This window comes from Pieris rapae, chromosome 15, assembly GCF_905147795.1.
Source record: "Pieris rapae chromosome 15, ilPieRapa1.1, whole genome shotgun sequence".
NCBI classification, from domain to species: Eukaryota; Metazoa; Arthropoda; class Insecta; order Lepidoptera; family Pieridae; genus Pieris; species Pieris rapae.
This window is the reverse complement of record NC_059523.1, coordinates 359,270-374,669: the sequence shown is the minus strand read 5'-3', so window position 1 is coordinate 374,669 and position 15,400 is coordinate 359,270. Positions and strand designations below refer to the sequence as shown.

At 35.2% G+C, this 15,400-nt stretch overlaps 1 protein-coding gene across 1 annotated transcript; it reads right to left on the bottom strand.

Moving 5' to 3' along the window:
- Positions 1 to 26: 26 nt before the first annotated feature.
- Positions 27 to 4,594, bottom strand: LOC110998214 (putative tRNA pseudouridine synthase Pus10). Its single transcript, XM_022266744.2, has 12 exons — positions 4,375 to 4,594; positions 3,723 to 4,039; positions 3,537 to 3,646; positions 3,217 to 3,350; positions 2,858 to 2,959; positions 2,610 to 2,728; positions 2,280 to 2,393; positions 1,820 to 1,922; positions 1,461 to 1,567; positions 991 to 1,084; positions 346 to 532; positions 27 to 216 (listed from the first exon to the last, which is right to left on the bottom strand). Exons 1-12 carry the CDS (start codon positions 4,495 to 4,497, stop codon positions 41 to 43), a joined length of 1,686 nt encoding a protein of 561 aa, XP_022122436.2. The 5' UTR covers positions 4,498 to 4,594; the 3' UTR covers positions 27 to 40.
- Positions 4,595 to 15,400: the final 10,806 nt, after the last annotated feature.

Genomic DNA, 15,400 nt, shown 5'->3' with positions numbered 1-15,400 from the left:
GTTTTATTTTTACCTCAGTGATAAAATTTCAAACATAATTTTATTTTGGAGGCCATTCTAAATGCACTTGGGTCACGTCTAAAGCCAGAAGATCGATATCGGCGTTCAACGCGTGCGAAAGAGACGGATGCGTACGAGCCAGTTCGCCGTGTACGTACTCCTTAACGTACGTTCCCGCTGACGTACGAATTGAGAGAAGAAAAAGTTGGGGCTGGTCTGAAATAATTATAAGTACATTTATTGATTGCCTTAACATCTCGGTTAGATTAAACAGTTTAAATTGGGATCTTTGACCATTATAAGTTACCCATTTCACAAAACAAATATTACGTCCAAAAACCTCACCTGGCACAATCCTGGCCTGTAGGTCCAGGATCTCTCTTTTTCTTGTGAGTAAAGGTCGTCTATGTAACACTCGAATTGGGGTTTTTTGAGTGATTTGGACCCGAACGGGGTCTTCCATGTCCGTATTGCGATATTTGTTTATGTAGTCTATATCTTCTTGGGTTACTGTTACGGATTCTGTGATATTCTAAAAATGTACGACATATTACAACCATAGTCCTGATAAGGCATCAGGGTATCCTTGAAATTAATTAAAATATATTTGATAGCATATCGCTTTTGAAAACTCGAGAAACTCAATTTAGGACACAATATGTTTTGGTCCTAAAGAAGCATCTATAGACAATGGACTAACAAATTTATTTTTATAGCCAACCTAGATACATTTCTGCCTCTTTCATTGGTATTATTTTTTATTGGTGAGAACATGACCAGTTTAGTTAGATTCAGTGAATTCGATTTGACATACAGGAGTTGCATTTAGCGCAATTTCAGTCTCGACATAATATAATCGTGCCGGTTTCCTCACGATGTTTTCTTCCACCGAACGAAAGAGTGTTAATAGCGAAAAAGAAAACCCTTGAAAGGGTTTCTTCATCAGGGATCAAGGCGATGAGCCCAATACTTTAAGTAGTTTATACGTACGTCGTCAAACTTGGAGTGTGTCAGTTTGATGCATAACGCCTCGTAAGTCTTACATTTTGTTTCTTCACCTTTTTTTAACTGAATTAAATCGTCTCTGAAAAAATATTTGTAGTTAAGTATGTCGTTAAGGGCCAGACGTCCTGGATTCGATCTTCGGTGAAACAATTTTTGTGATACTATAGGTTTATACGAACGTGCGTATGCATATGCGTATGTCCTCAATAGAATTATAAAACCAAACAAAAGATATTTAAAATTTTTAGTATATTATGGACGTTAAATGGGTATAGAAGTGTATAGAAGATAAAGTGAAACCTATTATTCTATTTCTAAATAGTGGATTAAAAAATTAAGTAAATACGAAAAAACAACTTATCGAAATAGGTTTCACTAAAAGCGGAATCGCAAGTGAAAGATATATATAAAGATAATAATTATTTTTTAATTATCTACTCTAAATATATACTCACTTGGACAAGTATGTCAAAAATTTCACAATTACGTCACCACTCTTGGACACTTCAGCGCATGCACCATTTAATTCCTCACTAGTAAGTTGCCTTATTGGATCTGAAATCTATTTAATTATTTTATGAAACCGCAGGTAAATTACCTAACAAGCTGTTTAAATGATCATGATCGATCGCATACTCCTATTTATTTATACCCGGTGGGTGAATACTAAAATTATGTTTTTATTATTTATTGAAGCAACACAATCATTAATATGGTAAAATTATCTTAACCACGATTAATGAATAAAATGAAATCATCGAAGGTCTTTATATTTGAGAAAAACAAATTAAAAATCAATTTTATAGATACATACTTCGATAGCAAACGGTCTTCCATCGCCCAAACATCTCACGTCAACGTCTTCTCTTCCAGCCGATATAAATTTTAAACGGGTCTCCACATCAGAGTCAGACAAACTAAGAGCACACAACGAAGATTGTTTAATTTGGGATCGAATCAAAACAGATGTGTAAAGTAAAACTTCTTTGTTTTTATTTATTTATATTATCAGAGAAATAGTGGGATTTCAATATAATAAAATAATGTTCTAATTTCAAAAAAAAAATTTATATATATTTGACACAGTTAATTTTTCAGTTAAGTTATCATCAGAGCTTGCTAACAGTGATCGAAGGCAGATGGGTGGAAACACAACCAAGAAGAAACTCATTTTCACAACTTTTGTTTGAAATTGATGTATCTGCATTTAATAGTGATATGGGGAAAGTTTAAACTATTATTATTATTCTAAAACCTTGAAGATCTAAACTTACTTTAATAGTTTCGCGAGAGGCTCAAATATTATTTCTTCCACTGAATTCGGTAGAACTCTCACGTTCTTCAAAATCCACGGCGTTTGTGGTAGATTTCTGCTTAATTTTATATATCTGAAAACATATCTTTATTAATTTTCCAAATGACGAGGCCAGTTTCGCCTGAAACATATGTAAAATTCATAAGCATTTTTTTAACAATAACAAGATTGGAAAATATGAATAGGGAATAGCCATGTGTATATATATGGCTTAATTGACACAAGTCAAATTGGGCAATTGGACTAACTAAATTGTTTGTAATATTATTTAAAAAAAGAGGTGCCTCACCTGCCTCCCAAATAGACCGGCGCATGCGCACCTACAACACTAACACACTGCGCGTGACCTAACACTGTTAATTGTGCACCTGAAGACATTAAGTTTGAGAGCTTGACATCTTCTAGAGCCTGATATTAAACAATACATATAAATTGATTTCTTAAAATAATGGGTCAGTAAATGATCTCAACATTTATTTTCCTTTGGAATTTGGAAATAAGCTAAGAATGAAACATAAAATATAAGATGAATAATACCTGTTCAACTGACTGCCTCGTGAATTCTGTAGGAAATCTCCTCTTATATTTATTACGGTTTTCAAATAGACCTGGGTTAACTTTCTTTAATACTTCCAACTCCTGAAATATTGAATATTGTTAATTCTTTTATTCATTAAAATTTACTACAATTATGACAAAAGAACAGGAAAAAAATATTTATATAGCACTTCTTTGAATAGAAACAAAATAAAGAATAACTCCAAAAGAAGCAAGCAAAATTCTATAAGAAGTAGTAACTTCAGACTTAGTTAAAGGTAAGAAGCTATCATTATAACTGTATAATGGATTGTAATAAAAAAAATAATATTATATATAACTTAATAATCCCCACCTACCTGTAAATCATCTGGATAATCCAAATGTACCATAATGAGCAATGGTGAGTCCAAATCAAATGACTTGTCAATAACATCAGCGACTTTAGGTCTAAAGGACATTTTCCATGCATCCTTGAGCTGTGTGTATATAGCTGAAATTTTTAAAAACATTATTGTTGTACTAAAGTTTAATATTAATTCCATAGACAGGCAATATAATAAACAGCTTCATAAACTTTTTGCAATTAATCTTCATTATATGCTAATTATTTCTATACTGTATATATATAAATATTTCTATATATTATAGCATATTTTATTTCAAAGTAATTACTCACTAGGATCATATTCTGGAAATGCTTCAACAATTTTTAATGTTATTATCTTCTCTCTTAAAATAGTTGATATGGGAGCAGAGAGACCACAAGTGTAGGTTTTGCATTCATAACTGAAATTTTTTAAACCAAGTATAAGTCAAAAAGATTTTGACACAATATTTAAAAAATTAATAATAAAAGATATACCCCTTCTTTAAAATCATATCTTTGATATCTACAAATGTATCTCTCCAAAATTCTTCTTGCAACACTCCAAGACAGCTTACACATACATCCAATCTACGTTTCTTACTTGGTGGAGTTTCTCTTTTTTCTTCATAATTTTCTATTATCTTATCAACAACATTTATGGTTTCATGTTTTTCAGATTCATTTCTATCCAAAATATGATTTGAAACATTGATTGTTTCTGTATCTGTCTCATTATTTTGAGCTATAGTAGTTTCACTAGTAACTATACTATCCTTATTATGTAGAGTTTTGTTCTTAGCTGCATCTTGAAACTAGAAATTAGTATACATTTTAGTACAAATATTTTATCCATTTCTGTATAAATAAAATGAGACACAGTTATGGTTCAATATAATTACTAATTTTATATGTCTCACAATCTTAAAATGAAGTTATTTATGTCTATACATATAGTAATATTGACATAAAGATTCTAATTGTTGTGCTTAGTAGGTTTGTTACAAATAATCTAAAAAAGTAACTGGACTAAATTAAAAATATATATATTTCAATGTTACTGAAATGTTTATTTATATCTATTTTATTAATTTGCATTATGGGTCTGTTATATTTAGAGTAATTAAATTGTTTATGAGAATAAACATACCTGTTCTACAAATGTTTTAGAATTTTCGTAAACACTATATTTCTTGTATCCCATGTAACGAATACAGCATATATCACAACAGCCAAGATTTTTACAGAATTTAAAAACCTCTAAATGATTCATTGTACAATTATACGTTAAACTGAATGTTTAAACTTATAGAATATAGATATTATTTACCTTACCACGCATTGTTAGGTTAGAAAAAAGAAAACAAACATGAGCTAAACCTGTCAGACAGACCTCAGACTTTGCTATGCTATGTGTCAAGATTATTGACATTTCGCAGCAGCACGACAATGGTCATTTTAATTCTTCTTGGAGTTGGCTAAAGACCGATTGAACGCGTCGCCGTAGGAGAACACAGCTTCGCCGTTGCACTGTGCAACCCCGTGTATAATCCTAGGCACGCAATTGCTTCAGCGGGGGAACAGGGGTTCAAGCGTCTAAAAGAAGGGATGCTGACGCATTCCTGCAAGCATTGTACCCGGACAGCTTCATAAAACATGGTAAATTGGCCGATGTCAATGGCCCTTGCTAAGCCAAGGTCAATTCGACATCATTCGTGATCACGTGGCTGGATGCGGACAAGGCTAAGCTGGTACCGTGTCCTGCCTCGGGCGATATTTGGTGGCGCCGTGGGGTTTTAGTGGGTTTGCCCAGTAGCAAGTCCCATATAACCTTTCACCACCAGGCAACCGTGCCGGGAAAATGCGTGCCGGGAGGGTATGCGAATACGCATACCCTCCCGGCACGCATTTCCCCACGAAAAAAAGAGTATAATTGACTGTATTCCACCTCTCCTCCTCCTTCCCCGTATGGGTTCGTGTGACTAACTTAAACACGTTGCATTAATTGCACTTTTCGTAGACGATACTACTTTACATTTTACAAGTGGCAACCGTCCTCTTCTTGATCATGGCTACGACGAATCTTACACTCAACATACACTAAAAATATCCGATAGAACTTGAAAGTAATAGTTTAAAAAAAGTTACTCAAGTACACAGTATTTAGGTAGTTAAAATTCTAATAACATTAACTAGGTAACATAGTCAAAGTCAGAAGTCAAAAATCATAAATATGCAACATAATGTACACTTATGAATGTCATAGAAAGAAATATACATTAAATGCTTCTAATTTCAGTTCTCAAATCAAGAGCGTAGAACAGAAGAGAAGAACTAGCAATAAAGTCTCCGCCAATCTTTTTAATCGCTAAGTTTTTTTAATAGTCGTGGATATTGACGATCGCTCCAGAGTCTGGAAATGCAGCCGAGAGATTCAGTCGCGTTACTTCTTTATACTGAAGCAATTCATATTCAAGCACTAGGATCGTGTAAATATTCATTTATATTATAATCAAGCAGTTTTAATTTTATGTACGATTTAAATGTATTTATTGGCAACACTTGTATCTCACTAGGGATTTTGTTGAAAAAAAGTATACAATTTACTTGGAAAGAATTACTCGTTTGATGCAGCCTTGTGGTTGGTGCGCTAATCTTGGCTTTATTAGTATACCTAATTATGGAAGCTACTATTATTTTTAAAGATATCTATATTTTTCCGCACATATAAAATATTCTCAAAATTGTATTGACTTGCCAAAGTCTTTGACTTAAATGTAATTGTATATGTAATTCCTTAAACTTCCTTCGGACTGTCTCCCGTGGGGATAAGACACAAGTCGCTCTTATAGCCCGCTATTGCAGTACATAATATAACAATCTCAGATACTTTTCAATCAGATCGTGATAGCCGGTCAATCTCCTATCTGCATCCCAATAACCAAACCCTACGAAGTCTATCCATTTTTGGCGACGGATTGATAGCATTCTCTTTGCTCTTTACACTTATATTTAATCATCAATATAAACTAAATAAAGTAAATAAAACCGTTCAACTAATATTAAAACATACATGTCTATGTTTGAAACATATCAAATAGCTTTTAAATTATTTTAAAAACTGGTGTAAGTAAAAAATTTAAGATAGATTATTGGCGCAGTTGAACTATAATTTTCAAACAAAGGTCTATCTACATACACCGATCCGACCTACCATGGATAGCTTGTATGGAGCGATGGCTATAACAATCCGTCGATATGTTATTGGCACATTTTTATCAATATATCTATCGCAGATGTTCATCTGATTCACAACTATGTAGTCGTGTGTTTGATTGCTGTTCGAACAGTGTGTGAAGCAGTAGGTATATGTTAATGCAAGATTTAGAGTAAAATTCAGTCTCCATAATAAATCGCACTTCTGTAACACATAGGTCATAGATGGTTGATATAATTTGTAGAAAACCGAAACTCACATTATCCTGTTCGTATACGAAGCACACAAGTACCTACTACATTTCTGTTATTTTAAGAATTGTTGAAATTTAAGTAGTAATAAACATTTGCATCAAATTTGTGTAATTTTTAAGCTTGAAACTCTTTTAACATAAATAAATACAACCTCCAAATGTTCTCTTAAGGGTAAAATAGTTTTAGTTTGTTGAAATCGGCAAAATTTTGTTTATTTTGTGAGTTGTCTTCTACGAGTTATTTACTTTAAACTTCGTTAAAAATGTGTTTGTTTAGAATAAGATTATATTTCTGATAATATTATTATATTCTAATTTAAAAATTCGTTTTGATTTTTTTAAGATTACTTTAGAATTAGATTTCTTTTTATTCAATATAATCTAATCACAGTTAAAATAATATTGATTTCGTAATTTGTAGTTATAGGTAAAAATAATAATACGTTTTCATTTATTTTGGCTCTACAAAAATTATTGAATTTATGTCACTTCTTAAATTAATTAGGATCCTTATAAAATAGAGTAAATATAAATTAAGTTATTTTCGTTATACTTGCAAGAGTTCATTATTTACTCAGACCTTTTTGTCTAAATGCCGAGCACCTAGTAATAAGCTACTAGATTCAAAAGTAAAATGAAGCACGTCAGAATTTAAAAGTTGGCTTTTAAATTCTCAAAATTTAAAAGGATGCTGGTCAGAAAACTGCTAACATCTTACCGCAATGTCGAGCACGGCAACGATTAAAGATACTTACATAACAGAGTGAACCTAGTAGACTCAAATTAGGACGGCTTATAGCGATGTAAATCTTGTTAGTCGCTCGTATATAGGTATTAAGTTTCTCATGTAAGTAAAGTATATTTTTGTTATGAGAAATAATGCTCTTTAAACACAAGGTCACGCATCTCAAAGAGCTGCTGAAACAGCTTACAAGCTGAGCTTCATACGTTATTGACTGCTACAGAGTCCCATAAAGATTCGCAAAGAAATCGTGTTTTAAATTATTTTTTGTACCATGGTAATGAATTGAATTATTTGCACAGCATAAGGAAATATAATTGTTGTTTTCAAATGTCGTCATTTGGAGTAGATAATGAGGCAGTTAGGGCTGGATTTTCCATTACGTTTACAATCCAAGGATAGTGTTACATATAGTATCATAGAATTACAGATTTACTTTTTGGGAGGTGAAACAGCGAAGTTGATCGCAGGTCGCAAGATATTCAAGAAGTTGAAATAGATATTACTTTACGAATTCAAATTGTTGCACAATCATGACAGTCTTATTAATACTTTAAAAACTAAGCAATAAATTTGATATGATAAAGGATTCACTGCTGTTCTAACAATGTGTTTTTTTTTACGGCAAGATTTAGAGTAAAATTCAGTCTCCACAATAAATCAGGGTGTATGAGAATCAATAAACCTACCACTTCTGTAACACACACAAGGTTGATAATTTATATAAAACCGAAAATCACATTATCCTATATAGCTAACTAGCGACCCGCCCCGGCTTCGCACGGGTACAATGCTGATACTACAAACACTACAGAAAATCTGTAGTGTATGTAGTATCTGTGTATGTGAAAAAAGAGATAGACATATACCATCACGGACTTTTCTGTAGACCTTTTCAATGTGTACAATACTTAGTACATTATTTTGATAAAACTCGTAGGGTTCAGCCTGCGTTTGCAATGTAAGCGGAAAAATAACCTCAAAAATAACAGTACTTCTCCACTATTTAATGGATGTTATTATACATATAAACCTTCCTCTTCAATAACTCTATCTATTAAAAAACCGCATCAAAATCCGTTGCGTAGTTTCAAAGATTTAAGCATACAAAGGGACATAGAAAGCGACTTTGTTTTATACTGTGTAGTGATTGTTCTTAAAGTTCGAGACCGGGTGGAGGTCACCACAAAAAGGTGACACCCGGTGCGGTCCGCCCCCCTTTGCTACGCCACTGGAGGGACCTTTTCGGTATATTAATACTGGTATGTAATGGACCATAGGGTAAAGCAAAGTCGTGAAAGCATCTTCCCGCGTGATCGGTGATTTCAAAGCCGAGCCAACGGGCATGGTGGGCGTTAAAATCCCCAAGTTAGACGATTTCACGATTTCAGCGGCAGGAAACCTTTCGAGCAGGGAATCTGTAGCCATTTGAATATGCTCAATGAGTCGGTCAGTTTCATCATTTCCGCTATGGGACCTATACAGGCACGCACAGAATCGCGGATGGTCAACACAGTCAACGCGTAGCCAGAGGTTAGATAAGTATCTTCCTTCAAGCGTCCCGAGGCGACGACAACAGATATCCTCTCTGACGTACACACAAACTCCCGCCCGCGGCACAAATGAATGTTCCAATTTGTACCCTGGGTAGGAGAGGTAAAAAGTTTCAGCCGGGGAGGATATCTGAGTCTCGGTAAGGAAGAAGGCTTCACAGTTTCTAGGTAAAATTGAACTGCGTTTAGGTTAGAATTGAGCCCCCTAACATTGGTAAAGTCCACTGTGAGCGTCGAAGGGGTCGGACGCCCAGAGAGATTCCTCTGGGGATCACAGCGCGGGACACAAATGTCAACTGATTTACCAACCACGCCCGATCAAGCCGGGAGCTTACCTTACCCTCCAGTGATACCTACAAATCGCCTCTGCAAGATGTTTGCCAGTATCTGTACAACAAACAAAATTTTTGTTACTTAAAATATATCTCTCAAGCAGGACACTGATAAGCATGCCTTCTCTTGTAGAGATTCTAAGAGCTTTATTAGAGTAGGTACGCCTTCTCATAAGTTGAGCCTGAAAGTTGCTGTTCTAGTCCTATTGTAAAAGGTACACGGCTACTCTACATTAGGTATAAAAGGTGTACGTAGGTGTTTATTTTAGAAGAACAAAAATTCTGTAGGCAACTCTATGTGGCAATCCCGCAGAATCTTCTTGACAAAAGATAGAAAAAATTAAAAACATCGTGCAATAGCTATTTATTTTATATAGATATATTGTATGCGATTAATTTGTAATTTTTTTAGCTTAAACAACTTAAAGTCCTGCTGAAATTCAATATTCCATGCGAACGAAATCGCGGGCACAGCTACTGTAACTATATTCTACTCTCTTTATTCATACAATTCCTTATTCTATATTTATTTTATGAAACGTGGGAGAACAATGGAAAAACCACAATGACATTTAAACTATATTATTTTCCCCGTACTGACTCATTACACCCAAATACTTTCATTACTAGCCTGATATATCAAAATATATTTATTGTCTATCAGTATACGTCTTACTCACATTGTTATTCATTTTACTTGTGAAAATCAATAACGACGCGTTCGCAAATTTAAATTCTTAAATTTTATTTGCAAGATTTTAAAATTGTGGTTAGATTTTCAGAACAACATGGAATATTTGAATAATGGAACGGTACTTTATAATCACAGGAATTTGACTTTATTACATTATATAGTTGATATAGGAGCGGCTTTTGGTATTTTATTAAACTTAGTAGCATTAGCTTTTATATTATTTGGTAATAAAGTGAAAAGTGGAAAACAAAAATTACTTTTCACAATATTGTCTCTGAATAACGGAGCGGCATTGGTAAGTATTTCTTGAATTTATATTAAGTACATATTTATACTACTTATATAATATATACGTAGTATACCTCCTAAAATAATCAGTATATTACCGTTTATATCAACTATCGAAGAAAGTTTATTTTCATTTCAGTTTCGTTATATTATACGGTTCAACTAGGTCGAGACTGACGCAATAAAAAATTACTGCATTCGACATACGGGCTACCCTTAATTACTCGCTATCCGGAATGCAAAGGAGTAACTGTGGATTTTTTTATTAATAATTCGCCGTTTTTTTTTACAGATTAGTCTGTTGTGTGCACAACTATTGAATCAATTAAGCCCTACAGGCAATAAAAGATATTTCTGCGCCTTATATGTTCTCGCTCGTATGTTTGGCATAAATGGAGGTTGTACTGACATTGTCATAGCGATAGACCGGTTTTTCGCAATAAGTAACCCGATTTCATATTCTCACGTAAGTATATTCCCACCTATATATATGATAGGTCTCTGAATCCTTGTTTGATATCCAAGGCGAAAATAATATTCAACACCACTATCAATACGAACATAAGAAGGACTCGACTCATAAATATATCATATATTAGATACATATATGGGGAAGGTTTAGATATATATCATTTTTTAAATTTTACGGGTTGTTCGAGCGAAGCCTGAGCGGGTCGTCTCACATAAAGTCATACCTAATATCCTTTTTTCAGCGAATCACAACATCTACAATCCGAAGACTGCTATGCACAATACTTTTGCTGGCGTCTTTGTTCACTTTAGCCCCTTTAATGGGCCTAGGCGCATACTATAGCACAGAAACGGAGACTTGTACAACTTACGTGGATCATACAAATGTTTTAGACTACGCGTATGGTATAGCATTTGTCACTTTTGGTAAGTTTTTTATAAATTACTAAATATTCTGAATATTACTTATTTTAAGAGTGAGAACAAATAGATTAAGATAATACAAAGAAGTAAAGTGAAATAATAAATTTTGTTAGTCTATTGCGCGCTTTTAAACAACGCGTCGTATTATTTACTGTTGCTCGTGTTAGTATTTTGTTGAAGCATTAAAATACTGAATCATCTGAACATAAATAAAGAGGCACTTACTTATCCTTACTTTTTTAAGTCGAATGTAGAGCCTGACCTTGAGATTCAGAGTAAATGTGACACTAAGTGTGATACCCGTGTGTGTGTGCGTCTTACTTCGTGTCGAAGTCTCGTCTGTGAATCTTTCCCTAAAAGTATACTCCCAAGTTCGAACTTGATATTTTAACAATGTTACTTTCAGGTTTTTCAATATGCATAACCCTTGTGGTATGTAACATAGGTGTTATAACAACATTATCTAAATATAGATTATCTTCCCCATATAACAAATGTAAGAATGAGAAGAAGGAGGAGTTGGTTTTCAGCAAAATTATTGTGACCGTATCAATCCTATATATTATGTGTTGGTTACCGCATTTGGTAAGTTATTTAATGCAAATTTCCCTTTAAAACAAGGTATCTCAAAATAAAGTTAATATTTAGTTGAACGATTTAAAATACATCTTGGATCAAAAAAGTATTTAATCATTATAGTATAATTAAGTAATTAGTTTTGAAGATCAGACACCAAGAAGTCGTCTAACATTTTAACATGACGCTCTGAATTGACTGTAATTGTGCACCCCTTTGGTCTTCAAAAAAGTAATGGCCGATAATTCCTTCATCCGAAAACGAGATATTAGAAAAGCGCTCAGTTAAGTCAAGCCTCTGACTGGAATCTTGGGGCTTTAACTTTTGCTCCAATTGAATTTTGCAGAGGTGCTTTAGGTCTGCGTAAAATGCGGTGTAATGAACATCTATGCATTAGAGCACTTTACAAAGTTTGTAAACTTTCTTTCTTACTGATACCTGGTTAAATTGTTTAACACAATCTAAAGTGTGCAATCTGTGTGTGACGCAATCTTTAGGAAACACTTTATGTTATTATTTTCACAGATAACATCTGCCCTGTACCTGTCACTTGAAGACGTAAAGAGTTTATTGCATTTTAAAAAAATTGCCAATCTGTTACTGCTATTAAATTTTATATTAAGTCCTATCATTCAAATTTTTATGCTGAAATGAGATATATATACAAAATGTTGTAATGTAAATAAATGTAATTTCGCTTTAGAATTGTATAATGTTTAGTATGTAGTTGCTTCAGGAATTCGTAATAAGATTAACATTCCGGTCTACGCTCCTCATCAATGACCGTGTGGCAGTGATGTCGACAAGCAAAGGCCTCAGGGACGGTCATGCCAAAACAGTTCAGGCCGCTCCTCGAGACACGTCGCAATTAACGATATCATACGCCGATCCTTTGCTACGGACAATGTACCAAGTCAACTTGAGGCGACTGGCATTGCATGAGACGATGGCAAGAGACCGTACAGTATGAGTTTCATTCCATGAAAGATGGGCTGGATGCGGGTATGGGATGCAACCAGTTCAGATACGCTAGCCCCTTCCCATCTACTTGAAACCAACATCAGAGCTGATGCGGCATGTCAAGCGGCGGAAGAAGCTAAATCATTCAAATACAGGGATCTGTGATCCGGAATCTGGGATCCGAATATGATTTTGTCCCATTCGGTGTCTATACCATTGGTCTGTGTGGTCCTAGCGCGCTAGGGCTTTGTAAGTAAAATGTAAATAACAAAAAGGGTAGTCGACTTCACAGGAGATCGAAGACTGATAGCTACCTCCGACATAGAATTAGTCTAGCTATTCAAAGGGGGAACGCTGCGAGAATCTTCGAAACCTTGCCTATATCCTTTTAAGACTCTAACATACGCCGATGACTTTGAGGATTTGACCTCTACTACAAACAATAATTTACTAACGCCATCTAGTCTAACAAAATAGTGAATAGTCTAACAAAACTACGTGAATACGAAACCAATTATTAGCTAAATATAAAAATTTATAAATAAATATTGGTCTAGAAAAAATGGTGGCTGCCAATTATTTAACTAGTACATACATGATTTTTTTACATGTTTAATTCGTTCTGAGGTTAAAACTTTTTAATGTCAGTATTGCTAAAATACCGAAACCGAGTCATCATCATCAGCTGACGATGGACTCTGATGGTTGGTACTGGATCTCGAGGATGGTAAGCAGTAGACATACCGTCATTGAGCTCGTTGTAATCAGCTCAGCGAAACGATACTAGAAATGTGACTATATGAACCTGATGATGGACTCCGAAGGTGAGTAGTGGATCTCGAGGATGGTAAGCAGCAGACATACCGTCATTGAGCTCGTTGTAATCAGCTCAGCGAGACGATACAAGAAATGTGACTATATGAACCTGATGATGGACTCCGAAGGTGGGTACTAGGTCTCGAGGATGGTTAGCAGTAGACATACCGTCATTGAGCTCGTTATAATCAGCTCAGCGAGACGATACGAGAAATGTGACTATATGAACCTGATAATGGACTCCGAAGGTGGGTACTGGATCTCGAGGATGGTTAGCAGTAGACATACCGTCATTGAGCTCGTTGTAATCAGCTCAGCGAAACGATACTAGAAATGTGACTATATGAACCTGATGATGGACTCCGAAGGTGAGTAGTGGATCTCGAGGATGGTAAGCAGCAGACATACCGTCATTGAGCTCGTTGTAATCAGCTCAGCGAGACGATACAAGAAATGTGACTATATGAACCTGATGATGGACTCCGAAGGTGGGTACTAGGTCTCGAGGATGGTTAGCAGTAGACATACCGTCATTGAGCTCGTTATAATCAGCTCAGCGAGACGATACGAGAAATGTGACTATATGAACCTGATAATGGACTCCGAAGGTGGGTACTGGGTCTCGAGGATGGTTAGCAGTAGACATACCGTCATTGAGCTCGTTGTAATCAGCTCAGCGAGACGATACTAGAAATGTGACTATATGAAGCTGATAATAGACTCCGAAGGTGGGTACTGGGTCTCGAGGATGGTAAGCAGCAGACATACCGTCATTGAGCTCGTTGTAATCAGCTTAGCGAGACGATACTAGAAATGTGTTATATGAACCTGATAATGGACTCCGAAGGTGGGTACTGGATCTCGAGGATGGTAAGCAGTAGACATACCATCATTGAGCTCGTTGTAATCAGCTCAGCGAGACGATTCTAGAAATGTGACTATATGAACTTATTAATATTTAATATTAAATAAATATTAGGTAATATTTACTATAATACCACTATATTTCTTTGAGTTTATTGAAAAAATAATCAATTTCAACGATTCGTCTTCCAGTTGAAATTTTAAATATTTTTCTTGGTTCTGAAACCTACGAGTGCAGCATGTTATATCTAAGCCCGAAAATGAAATCAGAGTCAATCAGACCCAGTACCCACCTTCGGAGTCCACGATCAGGTTCATATAACACATTTCTAGTATCGTCTCGCTGAGCTGATTACAACGAGCTCAATGACGGCATGTCTACTGCTTAACATCCTCGAGATCCGGTCCCCACCTTCGGAGATCATTATCAGGTTCATATAGTCAAATTTCTTGTATCGTCTCGCTGAGCTGATTACAACGAGCTCAATGATGGTATGTCTACTGTTTACCATCCTCGAGATCCGGTCCCCACCTTCGGAGACCATTATCAGGTTCATATAGTAAAATTTCTTGTATCGTCTCGCTGAGCTAATTACAACGAGCTCAATGACGGTATGTCTACTGTTTACCATCCTCGAGACTCAGTATCCACCTTCGGAGTCCATCATCAGGTTCATATAGTCACATTTCTAGTATCGTTTCGCTAAGCTGATTACAACGAGCTCAATGACGGTATGTCTACTGCTTACCATCCTCGAGATCCAGTACCCACCTTCGGAGTTCATCATCAGGTTCATATAGTCACATTTCTAGTATCGTCTTGCTGAGCTGATTACAACGAGCTCAATGACGGTATGTCTACTGCTAACCATCCTCGAGACCCAGTGCCCACCTTCGGAGTCTATCATCAGCTTCATATAGTCACATTTCTAGTATCGTCTCGCTGAGCTGATTACAACGAGCTCAATGACGGTATGTCTACTGCTA